At 35.0% G+C, this 17,393-nt stretch overlaps 1 protein-coding gene across 12 annotated transcripts in view; it reads right to left on the bottom strand.

Moving 5' to 3' along the window:
• Nucleotides 1–17,393, bottom strand: part of FER (FER tyrosine kinase) — a 177,080-nt gene that overhangs the window by 126,425 nt on the left and 33,262 nt on the right. For 9 of the 12 annotated variants that reach the window (XM_035888436.1, XM_009648673.2, XM_035888437.1 and 6 more), the window contains 4 exons: nucleotides 16,978–17,115; nucleotides 15,964–16,083; nucleotides 9,304–9,426; nucleotides 4,699–4,888 (listed from right to left, as the gene is read on the bottom strand). In XM_035888436.1, the coding sequence (XP_035744329.1) occupies nucleotides 4,699–4,888; nucleotides 9,304–9,426; nucleotides 15,964–16,083; nucleotides 16,978–17,115 (571 nt within the window). Of the gene's footprint in view, nucleotides 1–4,698; nucleotides 4,889–9,303; nucleotides 9,427–10,367; nucleotides 11,014–12,327; nucleotides 15,163–15,963; nucleotides 16,084–16,977; nucleotides 17,116–17,149; nucleotides 17,227–17,393 lie in introns of those variants that run through there. The other 3 variants (XM_035888444.1, XM_035888446.1, XM_035888447.1) reach the window with 3 other exon arrangements.

Below are 17,393 nucleotides of genomic sequence, written 5' to 3'. Positions count from 1 at the left end.
AGGAATGCCTAAATTCTTCTGAGTCAATTAAAAAAAAAAAAATTATCTCTACCATCAAACTTTCTGCTACTGCTGCAATGGGCTGTCACAGCAGCTTACTGTTTCCCTGCATCTGTTTGAAAATAAAAATCCCATATAGCCCGAGACAGTATGGCAAAAGGAGACACCTAGGAGTGTGGGTATGTCTCTCAGCGGGTTATGTTTCAGGGCCTTATGATACATCATCTAAAATGCATTTAATGAAGCAACTATAATCATATGACCAACTCCCAGAAGTGCTCTTTCCTATCTGTGTAACCGACTTAAAAAAATTCAAAATGTACAAATTGATTAAATTTGTCAATTACAATTTCAGTGAGAATCCTGAAAATATCTGCCTCAAACCCAAACCTGCAGAGGAAGTCTCTAAGACTACCGGTTTGTTGATCACACTATTGGCAGGAGCACTGAGTCAAGGATTCTAGAAAGCAGGGATGGAAATCTAAAACATTCACATTAGGCAAATAAAAAAGTACTTTTAGAATGATTTACAAATAATGAAACTAGTAATTCAGCACTGTTTCATGCATTTACTATCTTTTCTTCCATAAGCACTAAGAACTTCTCTGTTTATTTACCACAATCTTCACCAAAAGCTGGCTTATCTTACATTTAAAACAATCACTGAGAACAGGATCTTTGAAGCCATTTAAAAAGGAATGACAAATAGTAAAACTAATTAGATACGCAGTGAACTTTTATATTTTTTTTTCCTTTGGGTAATTTTGCTACAACACATAAAACTGGAGCGTATGGAGAAAGAACGGTGACTTTGCACTGTTGTTCCATGGCCAGTATAGCTGCGCAGCTCTTTTAGTTGGCTTACACGCTGTCGAAGACCATGCAGTAGGGTCTTTCTACATTACCGTTATATTTCATTATTTGTAAAAAAACAAAAAAATCAGAACAAACCCAAACCACCACTTCAGATTATTTTGATGTTAGATAGATGAGAACACACATTTTTTTCCTCCACATTTCTCTGTCTCATATGCCTTTTTTTAACATACATAATGATGAAAAATTTTGATTATTCAGTCATTACTAGTATTCTGGCACTGAGCTCCACCTGCTGACAAGTCTTTCAAGTACTGCAAGTCTCAGTTTTATCAGTGGTTTCAGTATAATGCTGCAGTACGCAAAATAGATCTGTACGAAACATTTCTACAGTGAGAAAACCATATAGTTTTAAATACATATTCTTAAAAATAATTGGTTTGCACCTTTATAATATTTTTTTTTATCATGTAAGGAAAGAGGAGAAGGCATATTAATTGGCATACAGATTTCACTGTATTATTGCTAAACAAAATGAATTACAATTTTATATTAACTAAATCTATTGCCAGCCTTAAGCACTCCCTAAAGATTTCCTATTCTGTAACAACTTCCAAGTCAATACTGATGCTGTAATTTCAAAGTCTTACTATGAAATGCAAACCACCATCATTGTACTTAATTACCTGAGTAAATGTTTAACTGGCATGGCAATATTCCAGATATTCCTGATGTTTTTATTTCTGGTCAGATTATTAGACATATAAAAATGTTGTTGCTGTTGTTTTCTTTGCTTTAGTTACGGTGCCATGCTCTGTTGATCGTATAAACAGCAAGAATAGCATATGTACCTTAAGACAAATAACTGGTCATATATTCCTTGACTGAATATCTAAACACTGAAAAGTTAGTTCAAGCTGCCAGTTACTGGTTAACTTTTGTAAAGTGACATAATATTTAACAATTTGGATACTACAACTTCTTGGCCAAAAACCAGCTGTTACAAGGACTAACCAGCTTTTTTTTAGTATCTATCTCTTTACTTTAATATAAGTATAGAAGAAAAAGTTAACTATGTTTCTCCCGATTACGTAGTGCATAGTATCATATCTGCATAACTCTAAAGGGCTCGGAGACATTACTTTAAAATTGTAGAATCTTCAGCATTAGAATGATCTCTGTCTTGCATGGTTATCTCAGTACAAAGGTATACATACTAGAAAAAAGAAAATACATTTTATTTTTCCACATATGATGTCAAAATTGTTAAATGCAATGTTCAGGAATGGCCAAAAATTGAATTATTTTAACTCCTTGCTCTGCTGTCATGATTGAACAAAACAGAATCACTCAGCAATTTCCCTTTTTCTTACAATGTGTACACAAACACCAATATACTGCTAACATTCTACAAACAATAAAATATATTGACCAAACTCAACCATATTGAAGACACTAACAAAATATGAAACCTCTTACAGTTAACAGAAGCAAAAAAGAACAAGGAAACGAAGGAAATCATTACACACAAGTAACATCACACTGTCTATAAAACCACATCAAACAGCATTTCGGAATTTCATTCCTTGTTAGTATTCTATTGTACTGTTACCTAATGTAAGAGACGGAAAACAAAACAATTTGTGCACTATTCCACTATGAAATTGGCTGTGTTTATATGATGCCGTATAAATACTTAGAAAGACATGAAACTTTACAAAGTTGTTTTGTATATCATATTTTTAATTTTAAATTACCAAGAAAATCCACGTGTGACTGAATACATGAAAATGTACTGCATATGCATGCTCACAACACAAGCCAATTATGCTTTTGTCATTCCTAGGAAAAGAATTTGTAAAACAAGTGCTTATGATGATTTTCTGAAAAGGAATAAATAACCACATTCAAATGTAGTGTCAGACAACGTTTAGGTGAACTGCTTTCAGATAAAGAGTAGAAACCTAAACGAATTTCTTGCTGAAGAAACAACGAACTTCCTGAATAATACCAGGATGAGCATCAGCAGCAAGAAAATTTCATTTCTGATCATTTAGCACCTGTATAATTTTAAGGAGTTTTACTAAAAACATATCTCATTATAAAACCCACCAGGATGCTTATTTATACAAACAGTCCATCAGGGTATTATTTTTTTCATCCTGAGATACAGCCAAGACTGCCTTCTCAAGGTACAGCAATTTGAAAAAAAGTTTAAATTAGACTGCAGTGGTATCTACCAGTCAATTTTACTAGCACAGGATATCAACTTAAAAGTTAAACAAAACTTAAGTGGTATTTTCCTCTCTTAAATTACTTACTCAAGGGAAATCACCCAGCACTTAAGTCATATTCCATTATTTTTCATGGTACATACAAATTATAAGACTAAATCCTCTGAAGCCAAAATAGCAGCATTTTTCTTACTCTCAGTACATTTAATATATGCAAAAAATTATTTCTGGCATCATTCTAGAAATCTCAGTATGTACTTTCTTCAGCAAAAAAAAGAAAGATAAATTATCATAGATAATTTTTACTCCAAAAAAATTAAGAGCTCAGAATTCTTCCCTGTATACTGTACATAAACGCAAGGATTATTTTCTTCCACCCATTGAAACAGAGATTTGGACAGCAGAAGACAAACTTTAGTAATCTTGAACTGAGGTGGAAGAATACCATTCTCTTGATTAGACTCATCATGTCGACTAACCCTTACAGACAATATCCACTAGCAATACTACAGGATATTACATGAAATAACTAATAAGATAGCCTACCCCCAAAAGATTCCAAGCCTCTTAATCATTCACAATCATTATCCTGATCCTTCCTTTCGCCTTCTCCACTTTTTGGTGCTTTACTAACTCTTCCTACCTCATGACCGGCATACAAGCTTTGTATAATAAAGTTTTTGTACCAGTGAAAATGGCAACCACCTGCTAGTGCCTTGTAAATATTAAACAGTAGTAGTGGAAGCAAGAGAATACTGACAAGTGTAACTGTAGAATGGGAATGGAAGAAAAAAACAAACTTGGTTCCACAAATAGACAGAGAAAACAAAAGCATTCCTCTCAGATACAACTATTTCATTATCATTTCACTGAGCTACTGTTCTGTGGGCCAATATAAATGGCAGGCTAAACCTCTAAAGAAAACAAGTCCAAGCATCTCATATATGTCAAACCTAATCCATAAAAGCAAACACTACCGCTTGTCCCTTTAGTAAACAGGTACTGTTTGTTTGCTTTTTTATGTGGCCTACTATCTCTACACTTAGCTGCATACAATTGAGAAAAGGAAGTCACACAAAATATTAGCAAAGTAAAGTACTCACTTAAATTACATGGGGTCTCAGCAGTAGCACAAAAAGTTCCTTTTGATTAAGAGCATGTAAACATTTAAAAATAAGTTGCAAAGAAACCAGTGTTTGTTTCTGTTTAAAGAAAAGAGCAATTACAGTACATAATATTAATTTGTCAATTACACAGTGTTTGTAGTGATTCCAACAGCTTTTACTGTTAGTTTTCTATCTACAGTTGTGAATGCATTTCTTCAACACAGCCAATGAAATTATCAATAGCTACTCAGTCATGTTTATAAAATCTATTTAAGGATTTACACTTCTGAAAATAAAACAATCTAATGAGAATCTAAGCACCAAGTGTGCAGAAGACCAAACCAAGTCCACAGACATACAGAGGGTGTTACAAGTTATTGCAACTTTAAAGTCACACAACTGTTTTGTTAAACAAATCTCCACAAATGCAAAGTGAAGTTTATTCACTTCAGTCATCACTGTGAATATCTTGAGATTCTGATCCCAGGACTAAAGTACAATAGCAAGGCTGCACAATTCAGTAAAACAGATGTAAAACTTACCATAGAAGTGACTGATCTGGCATCTTCTTCATAATTCACTACAGGTGGTGGCTCTTTCCCATCATTCTCCTGAACCTTTTGTTCCAGTAGTTCTTTCTGGGCTGCAAATTTTGCCTCAGAACATTTTAATTGCTGAACTGTTTGCTTGAGTTCTTCCAGCGCTTGCTTTTGGCTCAGCAAGAGTACAATACTGCAGAGAAAAATAACAAACAATTTATAAATATACATGATTTAAAATACTTTGTTTCTTAAAAAATAAAAACAAAAAATGAAATATGGGACCATGTTTTTCTTTTTTTCACTATACCCATTCATTTAACAAAGGAAATTTTACTAAACTTTAATAATTAAGAGCATAAAAATTCCTCAACAGAATTATTTGTTCAAAGCCATAAACACAGGAAGCAATTCTAGAAAATTTTCAAAACTACAAGACAATGCAAGCACACACCTACTTTGCCATTCTCTTTTCTCAACCTATCACAAAAATCATGTTGTAATAAATATAGATGAAACTACTATTTTCGTCGACTTTTGATTGAACTTACAAGCACTAGTGTTCCTCATCCTTTAGAGAAGAGATACTTTTTTAGATTATGATTTCCAGGGATGAGAAATCCACTGCAATCCACATAGTTGTTGTAATGATAATTTGCACTACTAAACTCACCTTACATCCAGTATGAATTCATCTGGTGTCAAGTTAGAGATATCTGTTGTCTCTTCTGGACTGAAAGGTCCTCTACCGCATAAGTATTTCTAGACTGCAATCTAACATTCTTCTTATGAAGCTAAATAAATTGAACTCCATGAGGAGCTAAAAGCAATTTTTTTTTTGTCTTCTGCATGTTTTCATGGCTCTTCTCTGAATACTCCTCCTACCCTTGAATACTCCAAGACACACATAATTCAAGCATTAGTGAAGAGGAAGATCACTTAGAACATCTACAGGTACCTAGATGACTCTTATCCCAAAGAACCACCAAAACCAAAGACAGACCGAAGCTGCCTAACAGACAGAACCATCCACAGTACAATACAGACACCCTTAAAAATATTCAACTGGAGCCTAGAGATGTGTGGTGTATAAAGAGATGCAGAGTTCTCACAGTCTGTGAGAGCAGATGAAGGAGGTAGAAGGACCAGGACTATGAAGAATAAGGATAGTGTAAAGAAAAATCACTGTATTCTGTCACTCTGTATCTTCAGGATAAACCCTGGAAGACATACCTTCCTGCAATCCCTCCCCTAGGAGAAAAAAAAGACACTTAGAAGTCACTGATATTGAGATTGTTCCTTCACAAACTGATGCTGAGCCAAATGACTATTCAAACAGGTTCCAAAGTGATAAGGGAACCATCTGTCATAAAATCCTTATTGGCAGGAAAAGATAAAAATCATGTCCCTATAGACGAGCATTGTACTAAGTAACCAAAGAACAGAACTCCTTACAACCAGCAGAATGATCATTCATGTAAAAAGGATAAGTATGATGTATGAAGATACAATTAGAAGACCTGAAACCCAAGGTTTGGCATGAGACTGCACACATTTAAGAACATCACAAAAAGAAACGAACAATTATTCTGGCATTATCCTCAAGATAATGTTCTTTCATCTGGTCCTCATTATGAGAGAAAAAAGAGATCACCCTGTGAATATGACGCCCTTCCACCATCAGCAGGGCTTTGGTGATTACACATTGGCTAGAATGACATCCCAAAACCTGAATGGTTTCAATTCATCGTAACTTGGAGATAACAAGACATACCCTGCAAGTTAAAAGCCACAAGCTAGTCTCTTTCCTAAACTGTGGCAACATGGATTATTGTCTAACTGGTTTACACAAATCCAACATAGAATGTTCCTCACTCCATCTGTGCATAAGGAATTAGAATCTATAACATTATTTGCCCATGCTTTGCATAAATGCAAACTTTTTAGTCCTTCTGGCTAGCAAGAGCTACTAGCAACCTCAGAGTGAGATCTTGTGCGAAAATCCTTGCAAGACCCAAAGAGGGCAACAGGTTGGGAAGTGGTAAAAAGGGGAACTGAATCAAACCCCAAATATTCAACACACTATCATGCCAGAAGGGCAGATGATATGCATGACATATACATATATAAATAAAACATAATTAAAACACTCTGTTTTGAAGGTGCTACCATCATTTGAAGGCGCAAATGGATACTGTTTCCAGGATAATAGTACCAATACAGCTAAATATTGAGGAGGAACACAAATCAGAAGCCTAGAGATAACACTTCCATACATGCCCTAATGATAAGTGCAGTATGTGCAAAGATCAGTTTGTAGTGTTGCCAGAATCAGACACCAAGAAACAGCAAGCCCCAACTCAGACTGCTGATGCAAAGTCAGTAAACAGTTCAGAACTTGTGGTACTGAAGCTGTGTCAGAAAGAAGTGGGGAGACAGCTGAAGTCCAAACTGGTTCAAGTGAAGAGACAGAAAATATGCTTTTGCAGACTTTTATCATAATTTTGTGCAGATAAAGCTGACAAGGAGATTTCCTCAGCACTGAAGGGCAAAGCTCAGCACCTTGAGTGCGGCTCAACAATAACATAGGGTCTAAAGCTCTTGCCTTTGGAGTGGACCTCCTCACTTTCTTTCCTGATGATAGCTTTGCATTGCACCAACAAAATGACCTCTGGTTCAAGAGGCAAGCTTTCATCTATTGCTCAATTACCTTTACCTTTCACCTTGCCTTGCAGCACTGAGGCCAGTGCCATATGCTATGACAGCAGTCAAGAACATGCAAGAGTTGGACGACATCTTCTAGGGACCATAAGTACATACAAAACCATCCTGACCACTCTGCACTCCAGTTAAAAGTTGAAAACGGGGTCTGTTTGAGGAGGGCATGACCAATGACTAAACAGAAGTCAGATGATTTCAGGAAGCTTATTTTACAACTAGAAATCTAATCCAGATTTCATGCCTTTTAATAAGACCTACAGGTACTGGCACAGTCTGAACTGAAATCATCTCAACACCAGAAACTTCTGCTAGAGGACCAAAGGAGCCTACCCAACAGCAAGAAATGCAGGGGTGGTCTGAACCATTTTCAGAGAGAGCTAACTGATAACAAAACAATAAAAAAATTGTAAAACACACCACAAAAGTCATCTAGCTCAAATACAGTGTATCCTTCAAGTATCATGCGGCAACGAAGGTAGGTCAAGAAACAAAAAATTGGAAAACACACTGTGAGCACATGTGAACTTCACCAAAGAAAGAACAGGAAAGTATATAATCAAAACATTGATATCATATACATATTTAAAGTTTTGGATATGAATGAAATACTATCCAATGTATCAAGTGACAAGATGCCTCCAACAAAGAGCTTCAACACTTCTTCAGTGAATGCAGACAGGATTACCTGAGGACTTGAATTCCAATTCACTGGTATTGTAAACTAATACTTATGACCATGTTAGTAAGGTTATGACTGATTGCAACAAGAATGAGAAACATCACTACAGACAGAAGGCTTCTTTATCTGCTTTATTAACCACAGTTTAGACTGGGATGTGAATACTTTCTCTAATCAGAGATAGAGAAAAACCTAAAGAGCTTGTCCAAGAATAATTCTTTATAGTAATGTTTTATTTATGGCACTGTAAAACACTCATTAATCCCTCACCTTCATTATTTACTATGCAGTGCTACAGGGATATCAGATCTCCATTCTGTTTTGTAAAGAAAATGCAATGAAGAATGAACTTAACCTGACAAGTACCAAAAATACTATTGCATCTGAAAGAGTACCTATCTTGCACATGACTCTGAAAAAGTCTTTCAAAAAATTTTATCTACACAATTAATTCAGTCAGAGAAGTAATCTGAACTGACTCATCGTGGCTTAAACCCAGCTGGCAACCAAGCACCACACAGGAAAGCAGGGCTCCATCATGCATTACAATCACTTGGGAAGACAAATGCCATCATTCCAAACATACCCCACTTCCATCTTCTTTCCCCAGTTTTATTGCTCAGCACAGGGCCCTGTGGACTGGGGTATCATAGAATCATCCCTTTGGTCAGGTGGAGTCAGCTGTCCTGGCTGTGTCCCCTCCCAAATTCTTGTGCATCCCCAGCCTACTTGCTGGCGGAGCAGTGTGAGAAGCAGAAAAGCCCTTGACTCTGTGTAAGCACTGCTCAGCAGTAATGAAAACATCCCTAAGTTACCAACCCTCTTTTTAGCACAAATCCAAAACATAGCCTCTTACTAGCCTCTATGAAGAAAATTAACTCTATCCCAGCCAAAACCAGCACACTCCTCCTGTTCCTTCAGGCTGAAGTTATAATGCTAACCAAAGATCCAGTTCTTGAGCCATCCCAACATTATGACAATTATATTAAACTAAGGGAGTTTATCAATTCTCCAATAAATTAGGAGCTGCAGTGGGTAAGGGTCGTTTTAGAGATGGGAAACTAATTTACTGTTGTTTTTCACAATAATCATTTCTCAAAAATGCAGAACAAGATTAGTGGAGGTTATTTCTTACTTAAGTCATAAGAACTGCATTATAGATGCTTTTCCCTCAAATTATTATATTTTGAAATTGCATTTCGACTTACTCAGACTTCTTTTCACAAGTCTTAGAGGACTCTTCTATTTTTTTCTCTAGTTCCAACACAAGTTCCTCTTTGCTCAAAAGGGTTTGCTGGGTCTGAATCAGTTCTTCTATTACTGTTTTTAACCTGTAAGACATAGATTTCAGAAACCCATGCTGTGAATACAAGAACTGTATATTTCTGGGAACATTTAATTTTTTTTCCCCGAAGACAAAAAGGAGCATTACTTTTTAAATTATCTTACTCAGTGCTAGGTGATTTTTTTTTTCATGGATATACCTTTATATTATGTTATTAACCCATACTATTACAGATCCCATATTTGCCTCTGTATACATACAAGGTTACAGAATGATCTGCTGCCTGCAAACTCTCCTATCAAGAAATTTTTTTCCAGAATGTGTGATGAGTTCTGTGAATTAATGCCTTCCTAATATACTGTTAATCGATGAGATGCTTTATGAAAGACAAAAGCCTTCCAACTCCTGAAGTAGATGTTAAATAAATACACAGAATCAGTAGCTGAGCTGTATTCATCTCCAGAAATAACAAAAATACAAATTGACAGTTTCTGTTATAAATGTGATCTGTATTTATTTCTCTACAATTAACTTTTTTAAAGCCATACAATCTTTGGTAATGGTTAATTCAAAGAAAAGATAAAACTTGTACAGGAACACTTGATACTAACAGAGAAGGGGTTTTTGCACTTTAAAAGCATAACTGACACTTTGCAATTATGCTGGCAAATATTCCAATAACCAGAAGGTCAACAAACGTACACTAAAATTTGCACTTTGAACAATGCAGATAAATGGCTCACATGATGACTTCTAAAATATGTATCAAAATATATATGTTGACTTCAAGCAACTGTTAAGCTAGGAGAACAATTTTTAATAAATAAATAAATAAATAAATACATGTACACCTCATTTCCTTCTTAGCATTCATCTATCCGTCTTTAACTATCTTACTTCACTTCCCCCATATTTTCAAGCCCAATTTCAATAAAAAAGTTATTGTAGTAAAGAGTGGAACAAAGGCAAAATACATACAGTACTTACCACTGCACAGATTTATTGCCCAAAACCATTCCACATTGAGCAGTAGCACAGAAGGTCAACTTAGAGTAATTTACATGGACCTTAGGAATCTAGGAGCCAGATTACATGTCTAAATATACCAAACTGAATTATTTGATTCTAAACATTGAATTAGTTCTCTCTCTTCCCAATATATTTTATACAATGTTGATTAAACATATTCTTTATTCAGACAGTCCTGGATCTTATCTTGGAACACTTAAATTACTATAAAAAAGCCATATAGTGAACAATAAAAGTTTATTTCCCAAATGAACAAGCATCTGCATGTGTTTATTTTGAGATAAGGGAAATACGTAAAACATTTCTCTCAAAGCAATATCCCCACAGCTCCCTCTTTAATAAACATTTTTATTGTTTTTAGGCTATCATAATCTGTATGCTGAACTTCTCAGAAATTAGAATTTTCTTATTCTGTGTCTCCAATTTAGTATCAACTAACATTTTTCTTTTAATACCTTGCTAAAAAAGTAATTACCAATTTTGTAACCACAGATACTGCTTTTTGATCAGCCTTCTAAGCAAAATTTTAATCAACATTTTATTGGATAACAATTGATTTACAGAAAGCAGATGTTACATCTAATGATCAAGCACCAACATTGAAAAAATTAAAACTAAATTAATAATATTGTTCATCACTGGAAGGTATGAGTGTATACATGCAGAAAAAATATATTAAAACATTTTACCATTTCAAAAATACCAGATTTTATATTGAAGCATCAGATCAAAACAGAAAGTTGACGTAGTTCTCCCTAAAGCTTCTCAGATACTTTAGGATGTTTGTATTTATCTTAGAGAAAACAAAACAAAGCAACCATATACACACCAAACTAACTTGCTTCCTTGTATTCAACCTCTATTTTTAGTTTTAAGCAATAATTTTCATTCAAACTGGCTAGAATTGACATCTCTGCATCTGCCTTGTATCACCTTAGTTGTGGTTTGTCAAAGGAAGTTTCTTGTGGCCTCCTATGTGCCTCCTGGATAAAATCAGTTTACAGAAAGGTTTTATTACTAACCAGTTAGTCACTGAAATCCTTATTAGCTTTAAAAAACACAATCTCAAACTGTCAGGTTTCAATGGCATAAGAACAAATAAAGTGAGACCAAAGAAAATGTAGAAAGTAGGCATCCTCAAACTAGGTTCTGGCTACCTGGAAAGCTGCCCTCCATATTTCTTTAGTCATTAGCACCACTCTGCCTCAAATATCAATAAAAATAAATGCTTGTACTTACAGAACTTATATTTCAGAAGATTTTTTAAAATTAATTTGGATATTAATTTGTATGCCCACTGATCAGCACTTACTTCATTATGGTTGCCTCCTCTCAGTTTTTAATGCATGCATCTTTGAAGCATAAACTTTCATTCTGTTATACTTTTCAGAATACCTCAATATTAGTCAGTGTTGTGGTTTAACCCCAGTCAGCAACCAAGCACCACACAGCTGCTCACTCACCCTCCCCTCCAAGGTGGGATGGGGGAGCGAGTCAAAAAAAAACAAAAAGTAAAACCCATGTGTTGAGATAAAGACTGTTTAACAGGACAACAGAGGAAGAAAAAAGAATAGATAATAGAATACACCAAGCAAGTGATGCACAAAGCAATTGCCCACCACCTGCAGACTGATGCCCAGCCCATCCCCAAACAGCAATCCCTGCCCCCCAACCAACTCCCCCCAGTTTATAAACTGAGCATGACACCATAGGGTCTGGAACAGCCCTTTGGTCAGTCAGGGTCAGTTGTTCTGGCTGTGCCCCCTTCCCAGCTTCTTGTGCCCCTGGCAGAGCAGGGGAAGCTGAAAAGTCCTTGACTGGTGTAAGCACTGCTTAGCAATATCTAAACCATCAGTGTGTTACCAACATTCTTCTCATCCTAAATCCAAACATAGCACTATTACATCTTCTAGGAAGAAAATTAACTCTGTCCCAGTAGACACCAGGACAGTCAGTGAGAGTCATCAACATTTATCAGGAGACACCATACCTCTCTCATTACTTAGAAAGGTTGGCAAGTCAACACTGACTTTTAACTACCTCCTCCTGTCAAAACTTTATTCATAAACTTACCTAAAAATGTAAAAGTGAGCCAGTTTTCTCATCATGTTTCCTTAAAATATATTTTACGAAAACCTTTAAACATGAATGTAAAGCTGTCATTTTTCCCCCACTTAAAAAAAGAACCAATTCAACTCAAAATTATTGATTTCCAAACAATACACATCTTTGAATCTATTAAATCTCTGAAATAAATCCACTATGTCCACTGGATTTATTATATTTGGTAGATACTGAATGCAGTTCTCCTCTGCAGAAACACAGTGATGTAGTGTTTTGAAGATCCAAGGCTGTGATCTCAGTATTAAAGATCAACAGTCAAATTTCTATTGTTTCAGCACATACAGAATGGATTTTATAAATAGTCGTCATCTATGGATAAAGGATGTAATATACTTATCTTACGAATTTCTACTCATACACAGTAAGTTGATACAAATACCTGTGGGGTTTTTTTTGGCTGTAGTGGTTTTAAAGTATGACTATAACAAAATATATCTAAATCGTAGTTAACACGATATATTAGCAAAGGCAGTTAGAGGGAACTAAGCAGTTCTAAAAGAAAGGGTTCTCACCTACACTAAAAAGCAATTTAAAAAAAGGACAAAGAGGATAAGAATACACAGTTTTTACAGTGCCAGAAGGTAGTGAAGTTTCACAAAAGTCTGCACTGCTTAATTTGTTTGGAATAATCAAAAAAAAAAGAAAAAAAAAGACAGTTTAAAAAGTGCCATTGCTGACCATACAATCTTATCTGAGGTAGGGGAAAGGGGCTGAACGTGAAGAATACAAAAGGGTTATTCTGGATCTTATGATAATACCAGACTCTCATTTAGAAGGTTAATTTCAACGCATACTGAAATAAGCCAACAGACAGGGGGAAAAACAACCCAAAGCATTAATTATGCAGTGAATGGCTCTAAAATGACCATTACCAGTCAGAAATGACATCTTGGAATTACGGTAGATCATTCCATGAAAACACTGACTCAATACACTGCCGTGGTCAGAAAATCAAACAGAATGATACTCTAGGATTTGTTACAAAAAAGTAGAACAAGAATACAGGAAATCTCATTATGCCTCTCTAAATTATGCATCTGGATTACCCGCGCAATTCTTGTCATTCATATAAAAAACAACTCAGTAACCTTGAAAACATTCAAATAAAGATGACAAACTTGACAAAGGATATGAGTAAATTTTGCAAAAGGACAGTCTAAAACTAAAGATGGCTCTGAAGAAGAGATCATGGGGTAGGAGTATGACAGAAGTTTACAATACCATGAGCAGAAAGGAGTAGATTGTTCCTGTTCTCCTCCAAACCAAGAGCTTAAGAGCCATAAAATGAAACTAAGAAGCAGCAGGTTCACATAGTATGAAGTTAATCTCTGGAACTGCTTGACCAAAAATTTTGTGGACAACAGATACTTGTACATACTTAAACTGACTGCGCAAATTAACCAAAGAAAAAACCTCTAAGACTTATAAACAAAGACTACTTCTGTCTCAAAACATTTGTGAGCTGAAAACTATGAGAGGCTGAGAGATCATTCTGAGAAAACAGCATTGCATGATCATCCTGTTGTTATTCTCCCTAGACTCTTCCCTGTTGGCTAATGTAAGAGAGAAGAAAGTTGGTTAGGTCAGTCTTTGGTCTGACCTAATACAGCTTTTTCCTTAGAGTCCTAGTGTAATCTATACCAGAAAGTGAACACCTTAAAGACAGCAACACTTAAAAGAGTTATTTGATTCCTGTTCCTAAAACAGTACCACACCATAACATTTCTCTCTCAAATTCATGAAAGAATTTAAAGTGGATGAATCTAAGATTTGTAACAGGACACGCTGGAAATTGTATTGAAAATGTAGGCAAATATGCAGACACACATTCATAAACACAAATATGAATTTCATCAGAATCATTTACTATAAGAGCTGCATTTCATCTTTTTCACTTAGACATGTTGATGTCTTATTTCTAAACAATGGGATACAGAAGACAAGTCAAAGAAAAAGTTATTTCTCGTTTTGAGCTATGGATGGTAGAATCTTTCAAAAATTGTAATACTTTATTGAAAAGGGAGATTTAGTATATATATTTTTCCTGTTATGCTGAAGTACATCTATACGTACAATATTTACATAGTTTAAGCAGGAATAATCTCAATTTAGTAAAGATGAAAAATGTATTATAAACAGAAGCATGTTTAAAGGGAAGGGAGCGACTTTATCAAGGGATCCTTTCACAAGAAAAATGAAACTGCTTCAGGACTAAGGAGGAGTCTCGCAAAGGAGGCCAAAACTTCATATTACGAACGTTATTTCAATACCTATTAAGGAAAAAACTTACAAAAAGGAATCAGATTGCACAGGAAAAAAGAGAGGATGATTAATGACCTTGAAAAGGAATTAATAAAAAACAGAGATTCTGTCATGTTGAGAAAATGCAAACATTAGAATAATCTGCAGAAGACACTGCAATGTGTTTATGTTTGAAACACCTCACTGCTATTGGGAGTCACTATGATTTTGGTTTTCAGAAAAACCTACAAGAAATAAGCATCATAGTTTGATTAAGCAGATTACAATTTTTTAAAAACTTCAAAGAAAGCCACAGCACACCACTGATACCTTATTTGGATGAGTTCTGTTTTCTAAAGGAAAAAACTTCAAATAAGTCAAGCATGGACTGAAATACAGTAGAGACAACACGATCATCATCAATCAATGAAATTCTTAATTTTCCATTTTAAATTGCTATGATCAATATAAAAAAAAATTAAATGTACAATTAAGAGTTGCAATCTCACAAGTGACTGCATTGGAGCATTTTATGTCAAAAGTTGAGGCTGATAATATAATAAGAACATAATAACCTCAGCAGGAGATTTGTTCCCCAGTAACAAATGATGAAAGGTGAAGTTGGTAAAAGTAATGAAAAGATTTAACTAGGCAATATATTACAAAATACATGGTGAGGTAGTTTATCATCCTGAATAGCTAAAAGCTTCATGAAATGCAATACAACAGCTACATCTGTATTAGAAAGTTAATTTATTTTAAAGGTTATAATAATGAATAAGAATTTCCTTTGAAAAACAAAAGCAAACACTTACAAAACAAGTGAAATAAATATATTCATGAAAATTTTCAGCACAGCAATTTAAATCAATGACTACATCACTGTACTCGTGGTTTTATCAAAAGATTTCAACATTTCTCCTAGAGTAGTGAATGTGGAAACACTTTTGGGAAGATGAATCAGTATGCTCCCAAGGAGGATCCATGATGGATTTGGGGCACTGTATAAATTAACTGGCAAGGAGAGGAAAATAGATTGAAAGTGCTGGCAAGTTTTTTGGGGGACTGAGGAGAAGTATTTTTTAGAAACTGGACCTTAAAAATGAGGACACAGCTATGCAATGATCTGAATGACCATGAATATAATGCATAACAGCATTTCCAAAGGATTAAAGGTTTGTAGACTTACGTGACTTGCAAACTTTCTGCTGTTAGATTATTCCACATGATCTCATTAGCTTGAAGGTTTTCATTTTCTTCTAGTAAAGATGTATCAAACTCTATTTCTTGTTCAACAACTTCTGATGACCTAATTTAGTAAATAAATATATTTTCAAAATTAACATATCTTTAAGTAGCTCATAAAGCAAGTAATGCTTTGAATTATTTTAATAACTAGAATATAGGCACAATTACATATGAAATAAAAGGTAGCAATTGGATACATATTCTTTTTCCTTTGAATAAAGAACATAGTTTTAAAATCATATCAGATAACAAAATGGCGTACAATTCTTTGAATCAAGATCATCACAGCACAGCCAAGGTTTTCAAGGGGTATCAATGCGAACATGTCCACTCTTAGCTGATCCTGCTATAAACCTGCACATGACAACTATCAATTCACATATAACAGAAAAGATAACGCAAGAAGTCTTAGGACTATTTCTGCATACACTAATCCAGAGTAAGAGTTCAAGTAAGAGAGCAGATAGAGTTTTATTTTTAAAGTAAAAAACTTTCTTGCATTATCTGCATACACTGTAGTCTTAGATACTGCTCAACTTGCAATAACTGCAGAGTATACAGAGGTACCTAGAGTCTACTTTAAACTAGAATTTGGACAGTAAGAGAAATAGAGCAGAGAAACTTAGTCTAGCCCAGAATGCAAACTGCATCCAAATAGACAGTAAATTAGCTCATGCTGAATCTGGACTGTCATAGTCCACTGTCAGTCTCAAAGTTATGGCCCTTCACATGTAATAACAGTAACTGGAATTTTGTTCAGGTTAAAAACCTGACTTTCAGCCAGTACGTCCAAGTAGAACAATTTTCAAACTAGGATAAAGCTTTACAAGTAACAATGTAAAAGGAACGCAACAGAAAGAAATTCAACTCTGATCACTTAAAGCAGTGCTGCAGTTTAATGCAGGGTTTTCTCAAGAAGCAGCATGAACATGCACACCAAGATGAAAATGTGTACCTGTGAGTATCTATGAAGTCATTATACTCAGAGTTAGGGTCTATCTGTTCAACCGAGGTCTGGATCTCTTTATGGACATTCACAATCTCTTCTGTTACAAGACTGGTGATCTGGCTATACTCATCCAAGATTCCTTTTCTAGAGAGGAAAAAAAATTCTAGTGTATAACATGGCACTGAAGGCATAGATGGCATTGAAGATGCTTCAAACTTTCAATATGCTGTTTCTACAAACTCTTGTTGCAACTGGCTAAAAAGGGAAAAAATGAGACAATATATTACTCAAAGAACTAGCGATCAACTGTGGCCTTTTCTTTACAGATTGGCTTTAAGTGAGAAGTCTCTAAGACTCCCTCTAATGCTCCCTGTATTGATCTCAGTGCATCTACACACAGGGTAGATAAACTAAAAACTGTA

Source organism: Egretta garzetta, unplaced genomic scaffold, assembly GCF_000687185.1.
Source record: "Egretta garzetta isolate BGI_Z169 unplaced genomic scaffold, ASM68718v1 scaffold271, whole genome shotgun sequence".
NCBI lineage: Eukaryota > Metazoa > Chordata > Aves > Pelecaniformes > Ardeidae > Egretta > Egretta garzetta.
The sequence above is the reverse complement of the archived record's forward strand: the minus strand, read 5'-3'. Positions and strand labels throughout refer to the sequence as shown.